This window comes from Opisthocomus hoazin, chromosome 10 (assembly GCF_030867145.1).
Source record: "Opisthocomus hoazin isolate bOpiHoa1 chromosome 10, bOpiHoa1.hap1, whole genome shotgun sequence".
NCBI classification, from domain to species: domain Eukaryota; kingdom Metazoa; phylum Chordata; class Aves; order Opisthocomiformes; family Opisthocomidae; genus Opisthocomus; species Opisthocomus hoazin.
Window position 1 is genome coordinate 22306949 of NC_134423.1, and position 22551 is coordinate 22329499.

Genomic DNA, 22551 nt, shown 5'->3' on the forward strand with positions numbered 1-22551 from the left:
TGGTACAAAAAGCACAAGGTGAAAGGGAACAATATTTATCTTGTTATGTGTTTGAAATTTTGCCATTCTTCCTCAAAATAATTATCATCTTACTGTGACTAACTCTGTAGGTCTCAGTAGTATTGAAAATGTGAGAGGAGAGGTGTCAGAATTAGAGTCTTTACTCGAGTCTTTATATTTTGGTATCCAGGCAAGGTTTGTCACATAGCGACTCGCCTCTGACTCTTCTGCTTTCCACCGTCACAGATGCTGCTCCCTGTAACCTCCCAGCATATGTCCCATGTGTTTGTCATGTGAGGTAGTTGCCTCCAATCTGTTTTTTCTGTTTCTGAACTCACAATGTGCATTGCTTACATATGCATTTGTCATATGGAGATGGAGCCTTTGGGGTTCTTTACCTTCTTGCAGAGCCACAAGATGCAAGGGTGGTCAAAGAGCCTTTTTTTATGTACCAGGTGGCCTATCAATGCCAACCTTTGCCTTGCCTTTACTAGAAGCCTTTTTCATGGATGTGGTTCAGTAGTTTCTGAAGTTTTTCATCCTGAAACACTGAGAAAATGTCTTGAATGTTTCCAATGGGCTGAAAAAGAGTTTTCATGGAGGGCCACTTTTTATTCACTTTGTCATGTCAAATACTCAGAGCTTCTAGTTAGCACAGAGCAAGCACTTGTGAAGCAGTAGAGATTGGATAATATTTTTGTAGTATTACCAAGTTGGGCTTGTTTTGTGTGTCTATGGATAGATATCTATATATATATACGCAAAGTATCTCTTTCCCTTTCTGATGTGGAGGTCAGCTGGAGCAGAAAGGAACTGCATTGTCTGTTCCAGTTTTACAGCAACAGAGGTTCTCCTGGCAAAGTACGATTCCTGGGGACACCCTAGCTAGTTCTAAGACAACCCATACTATACTTGTTTGATTGTCCAATCTGGTTGGATAGTTTATGATAAGTCAGATAGAGATTCACATTTCATTGCTGCTTAGTATTTAAGTACAGTAAAGACAAAGTGGTAGAAGGGATCCGATTTTGAAACTATCATTTTGCAAGAGAAAATATTAATTTCATTTGTGGTATTCTGGCACAGATAAGAGCTGACTACAGCTGACACCACTTGGTGGAAGGTCTCCCATTGCCTTGACCAGGTTACGAAGAATGTCTGTGCTTCATTTCTTTTCTCTGCCATAATTTGGTGGCTCTTGAAGAGTTCTTTAAAATTAAAGATGAAAAAATACTATTTTGGGGAAAGATGTCAGTTACGTGAAGTTTTGATTTTATCTTGCACTGCAGTAGGCTAGATTGTATGAATGAATTACCATTCGCATAAACAAAACAGTACACATGGTACTAAAATTAGAACTTTTGATGATTTTCTTGGTATTGTAATAGTGTCAAAATATTTTTTTGGGTGAAGTTGTTCAACACTATGGAAGCCATTCCATATAATCATCCTCCGTGTGAATGAAATGTGAAAATAAAGCCGTGCTTTTTTGTGCTAATATGTCAGTGAACGGAGACACAATATCTCCCAAATAGTCATTTGGAAGCTTTCAGAACTAGTGTTGAGAAGTAAAATATCGACACATGACAGACATATATTTAAGAGGGAGCTTGTAAGGTTGTGAGCAGGATGTAAATTTTATTGTGCAATGAGGCAAATTAAAGAATTGGAAGGAAAGCAAGAGTCAAAGATTTTAGGAAAAAAACAAAGGAGACGTAAGGGAAAATAGAAGTGCCTAATTATTTTGATCCTTATTTAAAAAAAAGACATGTAGGCAGTGAGAGCAAATGATTTCTCATAAAGGACTCACTTTATTATCTTTTTTATATGTTTCTACATAAAATGAATCAATGTCTGTCTTTGATCAAAAAGCTAAACACCACGGAAAGAAAGCTTACTCTTTTGCAAATATGAAATGAACTGTCATTTCAAAAGTTCTTTATTTTTTCCACTAACACTTAATTGCATTTGAAAGACAAAGTAAGTTTGACTTCTGCCAGCAAGCCAGATTCTAACGTTCTGGTAAAATGATTAAAGGTTTGACTAATGATATTCAAACAAAAAGTGTAATAGGTTGTAAAATGTACCGTCCTATTGGGAAATGAGATATCATGGGCCTGATGTTTCTAGTACTATATGCATGGAACTCCCATTAATTCCACTGCACTTTGTGCACATGGAAAAATTGTAGGATTGGGCCCTGATGTCTGCATTCTGTACCATGATTGTCAAGAAATGGTAGGAAAGCGTTTTGGTTCTGATATAAAGGAAAAGGAAAAGATGCTGGTGCTGAAATTAACAGGGAGTAAAGCTGAAGGCACAAACTTTCCCTAACCTGGTCTTATTTGATTCTCAAATTGTTTGATACTTTGAAGTTTTACCCTTCTTAACTTTTTGCTGAAAGCTTCATACAAAAGGTTTCAATGTCAATATTTTTGTAACAGTTTGAATTTCTTCTTACCATGCATTTTATTTTCTATGCACTTGTGTAATTTACAGTGGGTCACTTATTGTCACATGTTTGTATGTCATCATTCCCAAGCACACTTAACCAAAAACTGAATTTCACTTTGGTCATTTATCTAAACAGAGGCCTTCTGCAAGGCTTCCTGTTCAGTATCATCAGTTGGCTCAGTTTTGGGACAACTTGCTACTTCGCATCTTTTTCCCCCTTTAAAATCAATATACGTGGAGCTAGTAATCCCCATTGTCAAGGCTGCCTGATACTTCACTTTATATGAATGTTTTTTTGCCAAAATTCAACATTTGGGTCAGAAACTTTCCATGCCAGGTGCTGAATGTTTCAGAGAAAATTCAGCCAAAGCAACTCAGTATATTCCAAGGACACAGCAGAGAAAAACATGTTGTTTCCCACTGTCAAAACATTCCTGAAACCTTTTTTTTAATAAGTCTTAACATCCCCGGTTGTTGGACTTGATCACAGATCAGGGATTTGAAAGTTGGCAGGCAATGGTCTTCTGGTCGTGGACAAGTCTTTTGCAATATCTGTGAACATCAACACATATTTTGCTACAACCCTTCAAAACACCCCAACACTTTTCCTTCAGGCTCTGTAGAGGCTGCTTGGATGTTAACAGCTGACTTTTCTGAAAACTTGGTCTTTTAGGTGTGCTGTAGCTTGTTACAAGTCCTAACTGCAAGCAGGTCATGTATGTGCAATCTGCTTAGAATATATTAACATGTTGCTCATCCAGAGCTAAGCTATTAAAAAGTGTCCTTGAGTTTGCTTTTCTTTCTACTTTGCTGCAGTGTGGAACGGGTACCATAAGATGAACTCTGTGATGCCTCCTGCCTCATATTCAGGCATTACAGAAGACATTTTGTGGAAAGCTTCTAACTCTCCCGAGCTTCAGACTTATGACTGGGGCTGATGAGATCACATGAGGAGAGGGGGAGACAAGATGAGACTAGCTGAACATAAAAATTTGACATTAGTTCATACAGTGAAGACAGACATGAGAAGGTGAAAGGAGGACCTAGGACTGGCTGTACAGATGCACTGGGTCAAGGAAAAAAGAGGAAGAGGGGAAGACTGGGATTAGATAAGGAATCTGAGGTGGGAGATGGAGTCAGAAACGCTTGGAAAGCAAGGGAAAAATCAACTGTGTGTCGAGCCAGGAGAGGGAATTGGGACTAGTTTGGCAGGAAGACTGTGTGTGGGGAGGGATAGAATGCCAATACATTAGCATTTCAGTTTGGATAATGAGTATGTTTTTTGAAGCAAATTTCATCATGATCCTGACATACTGCTTGTCAGTTCACATCATGGAGTGGTCTTGGAGAGCATAAACTGATTTTTTTTGGATGAAGCTAAGCCGGAAAATGTGCCTCAGAAAAGCACCTAATGTTCTCCAACACCTACTGAATATGCTGTCTGTGTGATCGAACTAGAATTAGTCCAAAGTGAAGCACCTGCATTGTGTATAGTGTGGATGCTAGGTCTTCAGCACCAACTATTTCTGTCTACAGATCTGTTTAGTTTGGTTGGTTTTCTTGGGGCTGTTATAGGTAGTATGAAACCTCCTCCTTTGCTTTCCCAATCTCTCATGTCTTACTTGGTGAAATTCCTGAGTAAGAACATTGACTATTTCATTATTTATTTTCCTTGAGATCCATTTTCTTGAGGGCTTTCTTACTGTGTATCTTTGCACATCTTCTCCAGTGCATAAAAGTTTTAGAAGAGATGTGCAAAAGTAGAAAGAAATAAGTATGTAATTAAAATGGGCTGAGGCCACGCTGTTTGTCTCAAAAGCAGGTTACGACACCTTAGAGATACTTACTCAGAAATGCAAAGAAGTGGTACTCTCAGATGGAGAGGCAGCCTTGAGTCATAAGACCAGTGGACAGAGGAATGGCGGTACAGAGGAGTGGGAGAACATGAGACCAGAGAGGGAAGGACTCCAGGACAGAAAGGATGTGCCCATACAGACTTTGCAATGTGACTTTTAGGGTCAAGACACATAACTTGCTGCTTTCAATAGCGCATACTTATCTAGTTCAGGTGTCTCTTGAAAAGCAGGTATTTGACTTTGCACAGATTCTTGCCGTTAGGCAGGTCAGCACATACCCGGCACCAATGTCTTCTAAAATTACGCCTGATGTTAGAGTGGATGAGGGAAGCCACTGCAATAAGACTCCAAACATTCTGAGCTTTTTAGTTCCCTTGTGCTGGTACTTGTGCTGGACTGTTGTTCTTTGTATTTCGAGAGCATGTAGGCCTTCGATCAGAACTGGAGGACTGGCAGATAAGCGCTGAGCAAATACATGGAAAGAAACAGTTTTTATAGGCCTGAAATAAACCCTCTGCCCTGCTGCAAAAGGAGAGAGGGAAAAATCCCAACTGGCCCATATGTGAAACAGTAAATGGGTCCACCATGGCCCACATGGAAAAATAAATAAAACCTGCTGAATTGGATTGAACTCAGGAATGTGGCTCCTTCATTTCGATCCTGGGGATTAGCTCCCAGTCTTACCATAGCAGGGAGTCTGATCTTGCTCTCATTGAAATCCAAAATCTAAATCCACATTAACACCATAGAAACAGGATCAAACCTTGCCATCTAAAGTAAAAGCCTTGCAGGAGCTCAATCAGCAAATGTGTGTAGTGTGTGCACACACGTTTGCTGAGGGTCCCTGGGTAAGAGCAGAAAGCCCATTTCAAACAGGTGCTGGAGAAAGACGACCTACGTGCCCTCGGGAATCCCTACAGTGGAAGGAAGCAGTGTTAGAATAGACAGACAATATCTCACCTGTTTCTCAGTTTTTAAGGTGACCTATATGTCTCTAAAATCAGATTTTACAGTCTAGTGTTTCTGCATGTTCCAGATGATTTGGGGTGTATTTGTTTTCAGCTTTAGACTAAGGTCAGCAGCTAACCTTCAAAGATACATAAATAGTATAAGGGGAGGAAAAAAAGAAGTAATTAAAAATTCTAAGTACAGATTTCAGGTAGAAATTTCCCCTTATGTTTTCATAAGAGTTCCTGCTTTTAACAGTGTGGACCCCACTGATGTAATAGGAAACGTACAGCATAACCATTTTTAAATGGGTTTACAGGGCCTCGTGTTCCTTTAAGAATATGAATTATATGCTTCAACTGAGAACCAGTGACCTTTGGAAGATGTAGTTTTGGAGCCAGACCTGGACAATCATAACTGCTATTTCACAGGAAGTTCAAGCTGTCCTCAGAAGAAAGTGGAGTCCCTTAAATCAGCTCTACCCCATTTTCTTCCAGTTCCCCATCTTGGTTCAGAATTCCAAAAATCTCACTTTTATTTTTTCCTATAATTTACGTAATCTCATGGAAAGACTGCCCTAGGTCATAATTATCTCAGTCAGTTTACAAGAATCTCCTGCTGTCAGACTTCTTGACACGTCTGTGAGGCTGCAGAGGTTGAACATTGCTGTGGTGGTGAACTTAGTCATCTCCTCTAATGCAAATAAAATGCTTTCTGAAAATATTGTCTCTGCCGCAGAGAAACACCAAATTTAGCACCCCCGTGAGACTTTTGGACCATATCAGAGAGTGCTTCGGTGAAGGTGGAATGTCTGTAGTACTGCTAAAGGAATGTGAAGCATCCTGAAAAGGGATCAACAAAGCCTGCCGAGGCGATGGGAGCTTGCTGTAAGGAGGTGGAGGAAGCACAACAGAACGACCCTGGTTGTTCTCAAGAGGAGCAGTTATACACATCTCTGCACATCTGCAAATCTGGGCCTCGTCTGTTCAGCGCAGAGTGCCCTTGGTTCCACTTCAAAACAACAGTTGCATGTATTCAGAACTAGTCGTAATCAGACTCTTATTTGAGGCTTTGTGCTGTAACTGCTGATTGGTTGTCAAGATGGGATACAATTCCTGACCAAGTAGGGACAGATGGGCCCCTCAAACCTGCTTTCTCTCAAATACTGTAGAGCACATATGAATTCAGTAGTTATTTCCTTACTTTAAAGATACACACATCCACTACCTTCTGGCTATCTTTAGCAATTTGCCTGATGAAAAACCAAGATGCAAAAAGATATTAAGTGGTTCAGTAGTTAATGTTTTTTCCAGGGCTCCTTAACTGTATTATTGTTCTTACTGTAGTATTTTGCGCTCTGGTGGAATACCCAAGTATGAAATTAATAAAGATCATATTTTATTACATCCAAAAAAAATTGTTATATTTAAATGACCTTCCTAGAAATTGGCGATATAAAAACTGTAACATAAGAAGGTGTTTATTTCAGAAAAAATAATTGTAGCATTTGTTTGAAGTATCCTGAACATTTGGCAGGATTTCATACTTATGCTAAGGAGATGTAAACCAGAAGCTGATAATTTAGCATCTACTATAAAAGGGTCTGGTTTAAAGTGGAAAGACACATTCTTCAACTATTTTTTAGTTAAAGCTAAACTCAGATATTCTTCCTCTGAATATCATGTCAGAAATTCTGGAGCCAATGTATCACTAACCTTCAATTCACATTAGTTTTTGAATTTGCAAAAATGAACTTCCTCAACACCAGCCCCTAGATACATGCTAAAGCCATCACCGAACAGAGCACCCGCTGCGGGGTGTACCGGCAATGGGCCCGTGTTTGCAGGTCCTGCCTCAAAGAAGATTTGCAGTTGGGCCGTGATGGAAGTGGGAGACAGCATGCTGGTGCTTTATTGCTTGGACACTTCTCTCATCCTTTTGTGGATATCCCTGTCATGCACTGTGCACACACTTTTCTGAGAGCACTGCTCTTGTTGGCATGAAAAACTCTGGTCTATTGGTTTGACTGTTAACTCAGTTTGCTTGGGCAAATCACAGATTTCCTACATTTGAAATGGAAATTAAAAACTGTTTGCCTTTGTAAAATACACTGAAGTAAGTGTGTTGTACGTTTATATATGAAGAGGCCATTCAGGCAGCCAAAAGCTGTTTTGTATTGACATGTCCTATTCAGGGCTGGTTTGGTTTATAGTTAATTTTAAATTGAGGCTCTTACTGGAAGGAATGATCTTATATGGTAAGTTAGATGTAGACGCTCTTTTATAACATATACGTTATAGCTAATGTATATTTGCTCTTAACTGGTCTGTAATTGGTTAAGGGTTAGTGTAAAGTAGATGATTTATTTCCTGTAAGTCCTGCCACTTATTAAAGTTGTGACCTGCAGCAGGAAATGAGGTGTGGGCAAAATGAGACTGAACAGCTGCAGATTTTTGTAAGGGGGAAGTACTACTTAGCAGATTCCTTATGTCAATTTGGTGATTAGGAAATAAAACTAGGACAACAGAGTGTAAGTGTGTTCCAATACACTACTGACATTTCAGTTGTTTTTGTTAATAGCAAATAATTTTCCAATAGCAAGAAAGATTTACAAGTCCATTCATAGGTCTTAATAGTTGCAAAGCGTAGCAAACAGACTCAGTATACTGGACTTAATAAAATATCATGAGTATTTTTAATAGAAAAATTGTGAAACCTCTTAAATATTTTCTTAGACACATTTGACAGTTTTCAGTCTAGTTATGTGATGTGCAAATTCCCTGATGCAAGGTAACTTCTAAAACAGTTCTTTAATTTTCTCAGGGGAAGAAACCGTGATTGCTGTACCACATGGGAGTCGCAGTGTGAGAATTACCCTAAAAGGACCAGCACACCTCGGTATGACTGAGCTGTTTTATGTATTTATTCACAGGCAGAAGATAAAAACAGAACCTTGTATCTTAACTCATCCCAACTTTGGGAATATGGGTAAGATCATGACCTTGATTCCTTTTCCCATCTTTAATATCCAGCCTGGAGATAGTCCTACAGAATACTGGAAGTCTGGTTAGTAAAAAGAAATAGTATACATACTGGTGGTTTCTAAATTTATTTAAACCAAGTAATTCTTATCTAAGACATCTAAGGTACGGTACACTCCTAAACTACATGCAGTTACATCAAGGTTACTTTCAAAGGATCAAGAGCACTCATATAACCCAGCACCAGGTTTCTGTTGAAGAGTCTGAGATAGTGTAAATAGTCCAGCTGAAGTCACATTTGGTCAGTGAGCACTGTTCAAGGAAAAGTAATCTACGTAAAAATGAGGTAAGGTGAACAAAATCCATAAAACAATCTGCACAGGTCCTGTTTCTTGGTAATGCTTTTGGTCATTACATGCCATCTACATGAAACAGTTTGCTATTCTGTCACACTTCCTATATATTGCTTCTTATTATTTTCTATAAGGCTGATGGTAGTAGCAATGGTAATTTCTTTACCCACAAGCCTACTTTATATAAAGAACTAATCATTTCAATGATAAGTGGAGTTGCCATAACAAGCAATGAAATAAACCTTTCACTTAACATTTTGACCAGTTTTCTATTAGTAAGAGTGGAAAACTTAGTCTGAGTCATAGAAACTTTGACTGCTCTGAGATATGTAAATAGAAGACAGAAATGCATTTTATTTGAAAATTGCTCATCTATTTGTTTGCTTTTAAGAATATCCTGTCATTTTCTTTCAAAGAAAAAACGGAGTAAGACTTCCACTTTAGAGCAGCTCCAGAGTGACGATAACTTGTAGATATAACACTGATATCAACAGTGTACAAAGCTGAACAAAGCTTATCTTGAAATAAAAGCTGTTCACCTAAAACTGTTGCAAAGGATGTATGAAGGGGTGATCCTGAGCAGTTCAGGTCAGGACTCTTGGCCTTTCTTAAGTAGTTCTGCAGAAGGAAGTTGTTGTTTCAGCTTCATATGAGGAAAAAGTATTAGATTCAGTGGCTCCTGGGGGATTTCTGGAAAGCTCCTGAGGAATGCAGCAGCAACTCGGTAACTAAGTACAGAGTGCTCCTGGCTTCCTACCCAGGGTGGTTCCATAAAGAAGCTGTGGCTTGGCGTTGCATTTGTTAGCTAGTTCTCTAACTGGACGAGAACTGTGAGATGTTCCTTTAACCACCTCCCCCAACACATCTGTGCAGATTTAGACATTTGTTACCTAAAATTAAAATGACAGAGGTGAAAAATAAGTGAGAGCTGTTGTAAGGAAGGAGGTGGGAATTGCTTCTGGCTTCACAGCCACATCTTCAAGAACTGAAGTTCTAGGGGATGTGCTTTGGGACAATTTGCTTGTGTGCCTTTCTGACTGTATGTATGTTTGTGGGTGTTTGTCACTTAACAGAAAACACTAAGTAATCTTTGGGCTGCAACTTCATTGTTTCTGTGTAGGTGTGCTGGTATAGTTAAAGGTAGAATTTAAAAAGTAATCACTTATAATTACAGGCTTCATTTGTCAGAGACGTTCTTCCTGGCTTATAGGGAGTTGAATTTGACAGGTGGAGCAGGGACTGCTTATTGTTGAATTTTATACTCTCTCCTGTTGCTAGTATAGATTTGCTCTTTAAGTAAAGTCAGCAGCAATAGCAAACACTCGAAGAGCACTATGGAGCATCCGGCACTTTTCCCTTTATCTTCTGTTCTTTTGTGCTTCATCCTGGGCTTTATGATCTGCTCTTGTTCTAGGGAAACACAGCTGCTGGATTAATCAAAAATGGAAATGTGGTTGGAAATGCAGCGCAGAACAGATTGGAAACAAATAAATGCTCTGAATGTTGTTTTACAATCAGCAACTTAGTGTTTTAGGAAAGTCTACACTTCTGTGTAGCTGGTAGGAATAGGTATTTTGTTTGTGTATATGGACACTTTAAGACAGGCAACAGATTCATCAGAGAGCAAAGGTGTTACTTTGGGTTTTTTACGAATATGTCTCTCTTGTACTTCTGTCTGCTTGGGTTTTGTGAATGATTTAGTGGAAAAACCCCAAATAATTGGTACAAAAATGGTTATGAATGAAATGTTTCATTGTGTTGGTTTTGTTTTTGATTTGGACTATATTACGGCTTTTCTAGCAGTTGTTTTAAAAGCATTAGAATCAAAAGAAAGACTGAAAGTTCCCTGAAATTAATCCTACAGCAGAAGAAACGGGAAAACCAGAAGCTAATATTTTTACAAGTGGCTAATGCTAGATAACTGAGTTCATGAACTTAGGGAGGTTAAACCTTGCTACAAGGAACTGAAGCTCTTTTTTCTCTTTTTGTCTGTTTCTCTTTGGTGTGTGGTGATGTGCACTGCGCAGCAGCATTCAGCCGTACGTCTGTGCACTGCTTTGGCTTCTGACAGATGCTAAGAGGAAGACAATGTTGCTTGCATTTTGAAAAGAACACCTGTTTTCTTTTGGGCTCCCATACTGTGCTAACTGCAAAAGAGCTTTTGCGTAGTGACATCATTTGCTCTTTCTTGCTCTGGGAGCAGGAGCTATTTCCCTGGGAATTCTTCCAAGCATCTCTCCACATAGTGAGGTATTGGCAGTGGGTTCCCCATGCCAAGCTGCCCTCCTTCTGCTTGCCACTAAACAGGTTTTTGCGGTGGGTCTTCCAGCCACAGCTGGGCAAGGCATTTCCATGTGGAAAACATTCTTTTTATCAAGGCAAGGGAAAGAACACAAAGACAGACAGCTATAGGTCTCTGGCACCGGTGATTATCTCGTTAGGCCCAGAAACAGGTGAGCACCCAAGAGAATTCCCTGTCCTTATGACTCTGCACATCTGGAGTCCTGAAGACCCCTCAAGGAAACGTTTTCCTAACTTAGGATGGGGAAGCTTACTCCTGAAGTCAAACTTCCCACCTCTCCAGGATTACAGGACCCTGAAAATGGATGAACATTTAGTGAATGCTATTCTAAACCTTGCCTATAAGCCAGGTGGTGAAACCTTTTTTGCTAGTTGCTGCTCTGAAGTCAATAAAGCATTTTTTTGGGAACTACTCTGTAATAAGAATTATTATATTACTTACGTGTTCCATATATTAGATGCTGGGTTTCACTCTGTTTTAGAGCCCTGTGATGACAGGCACGGATACTAATGAGCAGGAATATATTGCATCAGAGTTTATCTGTTGTGCTGTGGAATAGCTCTTCATCTCCCTGTGTGACACACTTCTGGGAAGATCTGAGCAGCTGTTCTAAGCTTTGCTGACATGACCTCCAGAGATACACGCCACCCCTCTATAGCTGGACCTTGCTAATAAACACATGCTTTGGATTCAAATCTAGCGTAGCTCTAACATAAATGTACATCAGATCTCAGTGAGTTACCATGTTCTTGATTGCTGAACAATATTCTTGGTTTGTGCTTAGAAAAATGTTATTTTTTATTATGAAAATTAGCATGGAGACTGTAAAGTAATGCAGCTCAGGTCACCAAATTAGCATTTTTATCATCTTTTTGCAACAGCTATATATATCTTGCTTTGCAATCTTAAAAGCTAGTTTCAAAGGAGTCCTGTACTTCTCGGGACCCTGCTGACTTGAGATTTGCTGATTTGACTCTTATTCAACAAAATGACAGAATAACAGGCACGAGGCATTAATACTTACTGTTAAGCAGTGTAAGTTTGTGGTCAAGGCTTGCAGACGCTTAATCCAAGAATGCTGAGTTCCGGATATTTAAAAGGTTGTTTTGTAATGCGATTCGGAAAGAAAACTTCCATGAAAGTGACAAACAAAAATATGTTGTAATCATCTAAATACTTGTTGCTTTTTCTGTGAGTTGATTATACGTACTCATTCCTAAGGGAAATGCGGTGGACAGTGGAGCACTTTGATTCCCAGAGATTTGTTTTTTCTCTTTGACAAAGTCCATTTGATTCACCACTAGATTCTTACCCTATGATCAACGTGAAGTCATTTCCTAGAAGCATATCCTTCCTTAGACTGCCTTCCAGCCATGTATGTGACCTTTGTTATACCTATGAGCATAGTGGGACCTAATGCTTAGAAATTTGGGATAATGTTTGTACCTTTACAAGGAAGTTAATTTCTTCTGGAATTTCTTCACTCTCTTTGTTGGGGTTGCTCCAGAATGTATTTGTATTTTAAAAAGTTTTAAGGAAGAAAACAGTAATGATGGACTGCAGCATTCAGAATATGTCAGTGCAGGTAAAAACAGATGCTCTTAACCAAAATTATGCAGCCTGAATTAGGTAACTTTATTTAAAGTACAAAAAAAGGCAAGGGACGGAGCACTGGAACAGGCTGCCCAGGGAGGTTGTGGAGTCTCCTTCTCTGGAGATATTCAAGACCCACCTGGACAAGGTCCTCTACAACCTACTGTAGGTGACCCTGCTTCAGCAGGAGGGTTGGACTAGATGACCCACAGAGGTCCCTTCCAACCCTTACCATTCTGTGATTCTGTGAGAAAGAGGGTATTTATAGCTCATCAAAAGGTTCCTTTTAGCTAGCCTTGAGCTCATCTGAGATTCATGCCTTTCTCATGCAGTGCCCTGATGGATTGTAACCAGATCAACATATTTCAAGTCATGCATCTTTCTCTGCCTGAATGCTGTATTATGCAGAGCCCCAAATTCTACGTTCATTATGAGTATCTTCCTTTAGCTTTGTCCACTGATGGTTCAGTCAGTTTGCTGGAAGTGACTCAATCCTGAAATGCTTCATCTGTCTTCTGGAGGTTGTGGGCAGTTAGTTGAATCTGTTTCGAAGGAGTGCAGAACAGCTCAAACAAGGTTTTCATCACCACATGTTCTGAGAGAGGGACATCCCTCTGGCAGTGCAGCAGTTGCCCACCTCCTGGTTGGACTTTTTGCTCACAAGGGAAATATTCGAGGTTGAGTTAACGATCCCTGGGAATAGGTAGAGTGATACAGGTATTCAGGTGAGTGTTTCATAGAATCATAGGTTGGAAAAGACCTCTAAGATCATCAGGTTCAACCATCCACCCAACACCACCGTGCCTACTAAACCATATCCCCAAGTGCCACATCTACATGTTTTTTTAACACCTACAGGGATGGTGACTCCACCACTGCCCTGGGAAGCTTATTCCAATGTCTGACCACTCTCTTAGTCAAGAAATTTTTCCTAATATCTAATCTAAACCTCCCCTGGCGCAACTTCAGGCCATTGGCTCTCGTCCTATCGCTAGTTACCTGGGAGAAGAGACCAACACCTGCCTCACTATAACCTCCTTTCAGGTAATTGTAGAGAGCAATAAGGTCCCCCCTCAGTCTCCTCTTCTCCAGACTGAACAACCCCAGTTCCCTCAGCTGCTCTTTATAAGACTTCTTCTCCAGACCCCTCACCAGCCTCGTTGCCCTTCTCTGGACACGCTCCAGCACCTCAATGTCCTTCTTGTAGTGAGGGGCCCGAAACTGCACACAGTACTCGAGGTGCGGCCTCACCAGTGCCGAGTACAGGGGCACGACCACCTCCCTACTCCTGCTGGCCACACCATTCCTGATACAAGCCAGGATGCCATTGGCCTTCTTGGCCACCTGGGCACACTGCTGGCTCATGTTCAGCTGGCTGTCAGCCAGCACCCCAAGGTCCTTTTGCCGCCCAGCAGCTTTTAGCCAGTCTTCTCCAAGCCTGTAGCATGTAGCGTTGCATGGGGTTTGGTGAGTCTGACACCATTCAGGCTTCTCTGGAGACTGACTGTTGAAATTAATAGGCTTTTGAGTTGCATGGAAGGATGTTATTTTTCTGTGTATTGATTCTCTCTGTTTTGTGAGTTTCTTTCAGCTTCTTCTGCTGAATCTATTGCTTTATAACTATATAGAGCACTTGCTGTAGGAAAAACTGTCTCAGAAGTGCTTCTGGTATGAGAGAATCGTGTGTTCAGGCAGGTGTTCCTGTGCTGACATGTCATGCAATTATGTATCAGCCTATAATCTGAAGCAGCTAATATTCTCACAGATACTCTGTGTGGCTTTTTAACCCACATACACTGCTGTTACTTGCAAAGCAAAGTTGTAAACATTACTTTCTGACTAGCTGGAAAAGAAAAAAATATCCTGTTGAAGTTTACTAATTGCGCATTTCTTCTCTAGTTATAGAGTCGAAGACACTACAAGGAGACAAGGGAGAGCACAGCTTCAATGGTCCCGGAACATTTGTCATAGAAAATACAACTGTTGAATTTCAGAAGAGTACAGACAGGGAAATCATAAAGATCCAGGGACCTCTTGGAGCAGATTTCATTATCAAGGTGGGATGTGTGTACATACAAATCTACCAAGAACTTGCAAGTATGTGCAACAGAATAGATGGCTGTCTATCGTGTTGCAGCAATACAGCAAAATCTTTTAGCTAGCAAATAAGTAATCATAATTAAAAATGCAGCGATAATTTATACTGAGCATATCCAAACAATTTAAAATGTTACAAGGTTAATGTCTTTCCTGTAGTGTAAGGTACCACAGGATCTTTAATGATAAAAATGGCCAGGACTTTTGTTATAAGTATTACTGAAAGAGTAACAGTGTGGTGCTGTGCAGTGGGTTGGTGTTAATCCAATTGAAGGCTGCCACCTACTGAACCTGAGCGTTGCTCCTAGCAGCGTCCGAGCATCTCCCTTAGACATTGTTAATCCAGCTGCTGACCGTTTCTAATCCTTTTAAGTTTCTACTCTACCCAGGTCACATACCAATGGATTACATAATACATGCAGATATTTATATGTAGAAGCATATCAATATATGAAGCCAAAGGAAGATAGTAGCATGGTTTTCTGTTGGAAATGACAGATGTTTCAGTGTTGTCACAGCTCCTGGCTTTATCTGTCATGTTGTGGAAACAGACAGTCAGTAGTTGTTCTTTTGCACCTCCAGTATCACATGTGCAGTTACACTTGCCTGAATGTGAACCAGTGTGCTCAGATCAATTATAGACTTCCCTCTCCAGCAACTTTTAAAAATTTTGCTAACAGAGATAAGGCAGAAGAATACAGTTAGTATCTTTGCCAGTCAAGGATCATCAAACAGTCACATTAGTACCTGGAATAATTCGAAAAACAAAGGAACATGCAAGTGTTTGACTACTGGAAACTTAATTATTAATCTAGACTTTCTAGAGGTTTTAAGCCTGTTATCATACTACCCTCTGCACTGCTATTATATATGAATTATATTTTGAAATGACATGAACAGTGGAGTATGAACATTTATTGTAATGGAAATTTCTTCAGACCAGGTACTCTGGGTTGAAAGAGAGTGTGGTTCAGTTCTTTTTCTACCAACCCATCAGTCATCAATGGAGACAGACAGAGTTCTTCCCCTGCACAGTGACATGTGGAGGAGGTAAGTAATGGCAATTCTTCAGGAGTGTTTACTGCTAAAGATTAACAGTGGCTGATCTACAACCTGCATTGTGCATTTTTATTGATTAAATGTTTGTGCTTCTTTGCACACTGGTGGTTCATCAGAAAAATAAGTAATAGGGTAGCAGGTAGGTCGGTTAGGTTAGTATGAGCATAGGGTTTTTTATGTCTTATGTTAATCGAAGTCATGTTCTTTCATAAGGAAAGATCATTTGAGTAAGAACTTTGATTAAGAAATAAAGATATGGCATTCAAAGTGGAAAATAACAATTTATAAAGGATATTTTTAGAAAATAAACAAAGAAATACAATGAGATTTTAAAATAAGGATAATCAAGAGATGAAGGAAGAAGGTATTCCTGGCCACAGTTGTAGATAAGAGGGAGAGTTTTAGAACATGTAGTTTAGAAATTAGTCAAAGCAAAGTAAGTGGAATTTAAGTAACAGCTACTACCAATACCTATGGCTGTCTGATCCTAGGCACTTAGTCGTGTTGGCAGTTAGAGCAGCAGGTAGTGTGCTGTAGAGTCTACTCCTGGTTTAAACACTACAGCTTGTACAGTAGTTAGATGAAGTGCAACTCGGCTCTGCTCCTGCTCATCCAGCCCAGCCCACTGCTTGTCATGTCTGGTCTGCAAAAAGCGTGGCCTCATGGTGGGAGGAGTTTTTGATGCTGTAGATCGCTATTCCAGTTCAGCCAGCATTACTCAGGTCACCTGAAAAACAGATGGGGATCCTTGCGATACTGGTGTATTGATTTTCTTGGAGAGTACAAATATGGTTTAAATAGTTACTTGGGACATGAGTAAAAAGAGTTAAAGATGTTTAAAGCACAAGTAGAATCTGGGGATCTTTTTATGGACCATCTATTTTGGCACTTGCACCTCACTTTAATCTGAAATGCAGACAATATATATGTACAATATGCGATCCCACAGGAAACTACTCTATCTTATAAGATACTTGGCCTCATCAGTTGTGATTCTTACTGGAACTGTGAGTGGCAATACATATCCTCCGATGATTCCATTGCACTGTGTTTATGAATTTTTCCCTAACCTATCTGACAAGGGAAGAAGTGTAAAGCATCACAGTTAGTTTTGAGGACATGTAAACACTGGATAACTGAAGGAGCACATTTACTTTTGAAGTTACTGGCTCAGACCCAGCCGTATTCAGACTGGTGTTATGGTTTGAAAATTGTAGCTACATGTCAATCTCTTTGAAATTAGCCGGTGTTTTCCTTGCCCTACTTTGTAGCTGCAGGTCTATAATAAGAAACTGGTACCTTCATCAGCAGTGCTTGACACTCTCGATAGCAATCACGAGAGGGGTCAGTAACTGAACCAGCACAGAAACTAAGCTACTGCTTACCCATGAAAGTAGTAGCGTTAATAATGGTATGTTAGTGAGGCATACAGGGAGTTTGTATTGCAGCTGCCGGACTTTAACCTGTTATCTTAAAGCAGATTTAATATCCAGATTGTTTGTTTAGTATCTTTTACTGGCAGTAAAAGAAGAAGTTTCTCGTAACAGAGACTTGGAGTTAGTACACCACAATTCCTCGCTTGGATGCTTCCTCTACATTGAATTTTGTAATCTCGACATGTGGGAAGGGGGAGTGTGACGGGCATCTCAAAAAACACAGTCAAGCTTGGATGAGCAAGAATGTTTAAAAATTGTGTTTATCTTGTTTGCAAGTGGCATATCTTCTGGGTCCTCTCAGTATTTAGAAGTATGGAACATACATGCTTTAAGCACTGGAGCTGCTTTGTAGTTCTTTATGGTTATCACATGTATGCTGACACTTTGGATCAGCCAAGAGACACGCAAGTGAAGCCATTTGTATATGATACTGAACATTTTCAGTAGACACTGGGTCTTGTGCTGTTATTTTATTGACTGTATTTGGAGTTTAATTCTTGTGGTTTCAAACTTTTTTTCTTTGCACATACCAGAACATCCTCCTTCTCTCCTCAGTTTAAGTCCAAGTCAGCTCTTTTGAATGAGTCTTTTTTTTCTTAGCCAAAAAAGCCACTTACTGGTTTATAAAACTCAGATCCCTTCTTGTAATCAGTCTCCACACAGATTTTTTTTTTTTTGCCAAGTAGTTACTTCAAGTTTTCTTTTGTTGGCTCTTCAACTAGGAATGTTCTTGAAACCATTTCTTGGTTTTCTATGGTTTAACTTAACAATGTTTTTGGATCTCATCTTCAATTCCTATGGCTTTCTGTTTTAAGTTTGGGTTTTTTTTTTGCATGCATGACTCTGTAATATAGCTTTCTAACCTACATGATAACTCCTGCTGGGGGCAGGGCATTTATAAATTGTGGAACATGTAGTAGAACCATAGGACTTTGTAGAGTTGACTCTGTGATAGGTGAGCTGCTCCAGTACGTGTATTCCTGCATCACATAAAAATACGTATGCTTTTACTCTTAGAATATTATTAGAATAACATTCCAGGGTCTCATTTAGTGTGAAGATAGGTTAACATAGTTGTTACACTGCATTGCCTTAAACAAAGATCTGATCCTGCATACTCCTGTGCAGTGTTTCCTTATTTTAAAAACAAACCAAAGAAGAGTAACACGAGAAATTAATTCAATGGGCAGTGCATTACTTGGAGGGAGGGGGGAATAAAGCTTCTTTAATTTATGTCCATGACCAAAATTTGTCTTTGCTTCTGCACTAGGTTATCAGCTTAATTCAGCTGAATGCATGGATATTCGTCTGAAGCGTGTTGTTCCTGACCACTATTGTCATTACTATCCAGAAAATAAGAAACCAAAGCCCAAGCTAAAAGAATGCAATATGGATCCCTGCCCTTCTAGGTTTGTATGACAAATTTAAATGTGTGCTATAGTCAGTTATTAAGGAACAAGCAATTGCATTTGCATAATTTCAGTTGATTTCATCTTTACGGCTACTTTATCTTGGTTGATTATTGCATGTGTCAAAGGCTGATGTCTGGCACCACTGCCAATAGATTTGCAGCACTTCTTCAGGGTTGTAGAATAGGAGACTTAGCATTATACAGAGATACTGTAAATACCTATTAGTCTGTTCAAGGGCTGATTCTATTTCATGTCGTTTGCTGAGTGGTACAGCATTAGTACAAGGATTTTGTGAGGTTGTGTGAGGAGGACAGATTGTTTGTCTGCTTTTGGATTTATTGATGCTGCCATTCAGGATTTCTCATTAGACAGACAGTAGCTCCAGTTCTCAGTCAGCATACAAGTTTTGCACAAGGTTTGACTTGGTATATTCATCTGCCCAGCATAAAAGTTTCATTCTTCATTTGTACTTTGGAGGTGACACTTCATTATTAAAGTTTGGGTGATTTGTTTGTTTTTTTACACAAAGAATTTAAAAAAAAATAAAAATCATTCAAACTATACTTGTGGTACAAATACCACAGAAAAATTACTGCCAAATTATAAAGGCTATAGTATACATAAATTGTACTGAATTGCATTACAGTATTTCAAACTAACTTTTGGATTGTCTGGTGAGGTTTCCTGGCTGTGCTAAAGAATCTTAAAATAACATCACAGTATCAAGTCCCAGAACCTCACATTAGTATGCCAGCTGGCTGAGCTAAAGCTATATGCAAGAAGAAAAGGAAACGTTCTCAATGGATTTCATTTCCCATAGCTAAACTGTCCATTTCCTTTCATTCCCATTGAACATAATTGTTGATAGTGACCTCTAACAGTTATAGTTGTGCAGACTTTAAATTATTTTTTTTCCTGGAGAGTTAATCACTATATGGAGAGGTATGACTTCAGTAATGCTTAATAGCAATAGGTACCAAATGTTGCAAAGCTGAATGGGGAAAACTGGAGAAAGAAAGGGCGTAATTAACTTTTCCCTTGAAAGTTTAGCTTATACAGACAGAAAAAGGGAAGTACTACTGGAAACAACACGATACTTCTTTATGCCTGGTCTATGCTGTGCAGTCCAAATAAACAGCTCTAGAAGGGTCCTAAGCACCATTCAGGACCTGTGTAGGATTACTCCTGTGAGGCATTTGTTTCACTGCCACTCGTGTTCCTCAGTGGTCTTTGTTACAGATAGAAGTATGTAAATGTTTTCTTGTTAACAATGTAGCACAGACCTAAAAGACCACTGATAACAAATTTCTCTGTTGAAGGCTCGCTCTTTTAATTTATTTGTTTTTTGATGGTACTAAGTGGAGAAACTACGGTGAATAGAGCTCTATTCTTGCAGAAGAGGTAAGATTATACAAGTCATTGTTTGCCACAGGGATAATGTGTAATGAATGTAGGATTCCCTTCTTTCGCGTTGGGAATTGCATACTTTAAGCATGATCATGTGAAAATATGTACTTGATGTATAGTCTCGGGTATGAGAAATAATGATGCAATATTTGTTTTGTTGACAGTGATGGATTTAAAGAAATCATGCCCTATGATCACTTCCAGCCACTTCCTCGGTATGTATAATCAGGATAGCATATGTATCAATGTTAACACAATTTTCACTGCAAATATACTATTTGAGTACTAGGATCATGGAACGTCTTCTGATTTTTTGCTGTAAGGGGGAGCAAGTTTATAACAATCCTGTACACATTTTTGAAGCTTGTGATTTATTTCAGTGTGCTCCGGATGGTTGGGTTAACAGTGAGAGTGTAATATGCTGTTATTGAAAATATCAGTGTAGAAGGCTTTAGAATAAAGAGTTGTGCCCCTAAGCCTTCTCCTGCTGCAATGCTGAGAAAAGCATCTCCTTTAAAATGCATGTATGAGTTCTTGTCTTGAAAGTTTTTTTTTTTGAAGATGTAGGCAATGAGTATCTTCTTTTATAGATAAGGTGTCACTATGTTACATGACTCTAGAAATTCTTTTTCACTTGAGAGGTCTCATTTTTCTGCTCTTCTTTAGACCTACACTCTATTTATTGACCTCAAGGCTGACATGTCACTTTAAAGATAATGAGTTGTCTGCATGTCTGTTACCTACAATTATTAGAGCACAGTTTGTTGCCTTTTACTTTTTTTTTTCCACCTGAATTCTTATGAATTTAAATTCATAAGAATTTAAAACTTCACTGGAAGGTTTAGATGTTTTGTAAAGAATGCTAGGACTAACAAACATTGAGCCATGTTGACTGTTAATGTAAAGAATTATAGTTGATGGAGTTAGATGCACATTTATCTGAGTTGAACCTCTGCTTTATTATGTCATGAAATGAATAATGTGTATTTTTCTAAAGAAGTAAAGGTATGAAGTAATGAGAATGAAATCATAGACTTGCATGGCTCAGTGGAGCTACTGATTGCAGCTGATATAAATGTCATAGTTTATTTCTGTAGCAATTATGATTGTTGTGGATCTGCTGTCCTGTGATGTACTTTGGCTTTCATACATAGATTGAGATTTTTTTTCCTCTACAGCTTTATCCTGTAAAGTTCCATAATTATATTCTGTGCCTCTCTCCTTCCATTTCTTCTGCCAATTCCTTTGTACTTCAGATCTCCTCTGGAACTCAGCACAGTTTATTTACATGAGTATTTCATCTTCTGAACTGCTCAGGGCTTGGAGACCAGTTGGAAGAGAAATTTAATCCCCCTTTCTGTGCTTTACTGTGCTCAGCATGTTTGCATGACACTGTGGTGAGATAGATTATGTCTGCGATAAAGCTGCGGGCAGGTTCTCTTATTTCAAACACTGAGAACTACAGACAGAGGCCCACCTCATTTCGACACCTTGGTGTGTCCTGTCAGAAGGTATCATGGTCCTCCTAGGTGATGCTCAGGAGTAAGAACTGTGAGACAGCAGCCAGCCAAGCAGGGCTCAGAGTTGATGCCAGCAGGAAGGAGAGCGAGGAAACAGGCGGTATTTCACTGGGAGGGTGCATAATGAAACACGACGGAGGTTTAAAAGCACCTTTTCTTGCTGGAATCTCAGGAAGAAAACAGCAGCTGAAAGAGCCAGTTTGTATACCTGCGTCATGAGGCACATCTGGTCCAGCGCAGATGCAAGTCTTGCTTCAGTGTAGCAGGATGTATTTTCTTTGTGCTGTTGCCTGTCAGGTAACTGCAATGCATTGGTCTGCGCCAGGTCTTCTGGGCCTTCTTCGCCTTTTCTTTTTGCTTTTTCTTTCCTTACCGATTTCTTCCATGCTAACCAAAGACTGTTGTTGCATGCAGGCAGATAGCCAAAGTGCTGTAGATATGCTTGAGCAAAGCTGTGCAGCCTCCTTCACGTTGACCAGCAGTCATACATCCCACCTCCTTCATAACATGAGGGCCATGTGGAGGGCTGCTCTGCAGTTCTGTGGTGCTTACCACTACTTTCCCATTCACACGAGGAAGTTGTGGGAAAGTCACGGTGCGCACCGCAAGATCTTGAAAGAGTTCTCCTGTGGCTAGAGTTGTAAATGCCCCACTGAAATATTTTTACAGATGGAGAATTCTTTTGAAATAAATAGAAAAATTTCCCAGGATGAAAATTTTCTTTTAAAGCTTTTGGAATGCCTCCATTTATTTCAGACTTGTTGGACTGTCGAGGATCCCTTGACAGCTGTGGGTTCTGGAAAGTATCTCCTTGACTGCTTGCCCAAGACCCCCCTTTTCCCCAGTAGCCATGGACCTCACTCCATCTTGAAAATACTTATGGGAGTATGGGATCTGGAGTGTGTTCGAAACTGATGAGATAAAGAAAAACAACTGTAAAACTTTATGCTATAAATGCTTGCAAGGCTAGTATTACATATAACACAGTGAGCCTTACATACATAAATCCATGAGCTGCTAATTCATTGGACAGTTAATTGCTCTTTAGTTCCTGATGTTTTTAAAGAAAATGAGTTAATGCGGGCCATTCATTTAAGTCAAAGAAAAGTGTAACTGTTGCTCTTCAAATGTAT

At 39.5% G+C, this 22551-nt stretch overlaps 1 protein-coding gene across 1 annotated transcript in view; it reads left to right on the plus strand.

The window, feature by feature from the left end:
* ADAMTSL3 (ADAMTS like 3) overlaps window positions 1-22551 on the plus strand; it is a 195170-nt gene that overhangs the window by 117118 nt on the left and 55501 nt on the right. Inside the window, exons 8-12 of the mRNA XM_075431302.1 lie at window positions 8082-8156; window positions 14387-14544; window positions 15523-15634; window positions 18350-18488; window positions 20063-20113. Of these exons, the coding sequence (XP_075287417.1) occupies window positions 8082-8156; window positions 14387-14544; window positions 15523-15634; window positions 18350-18488; window positions 20063-20113 (535 nt within the window). The remainder of the gene's footprint in view (window positions 1-8081; window positions 8157-14386; window positions 14545-15522; window positions 15635-18349; window positions 18489-20062; window positions 20114-22551) is intronic.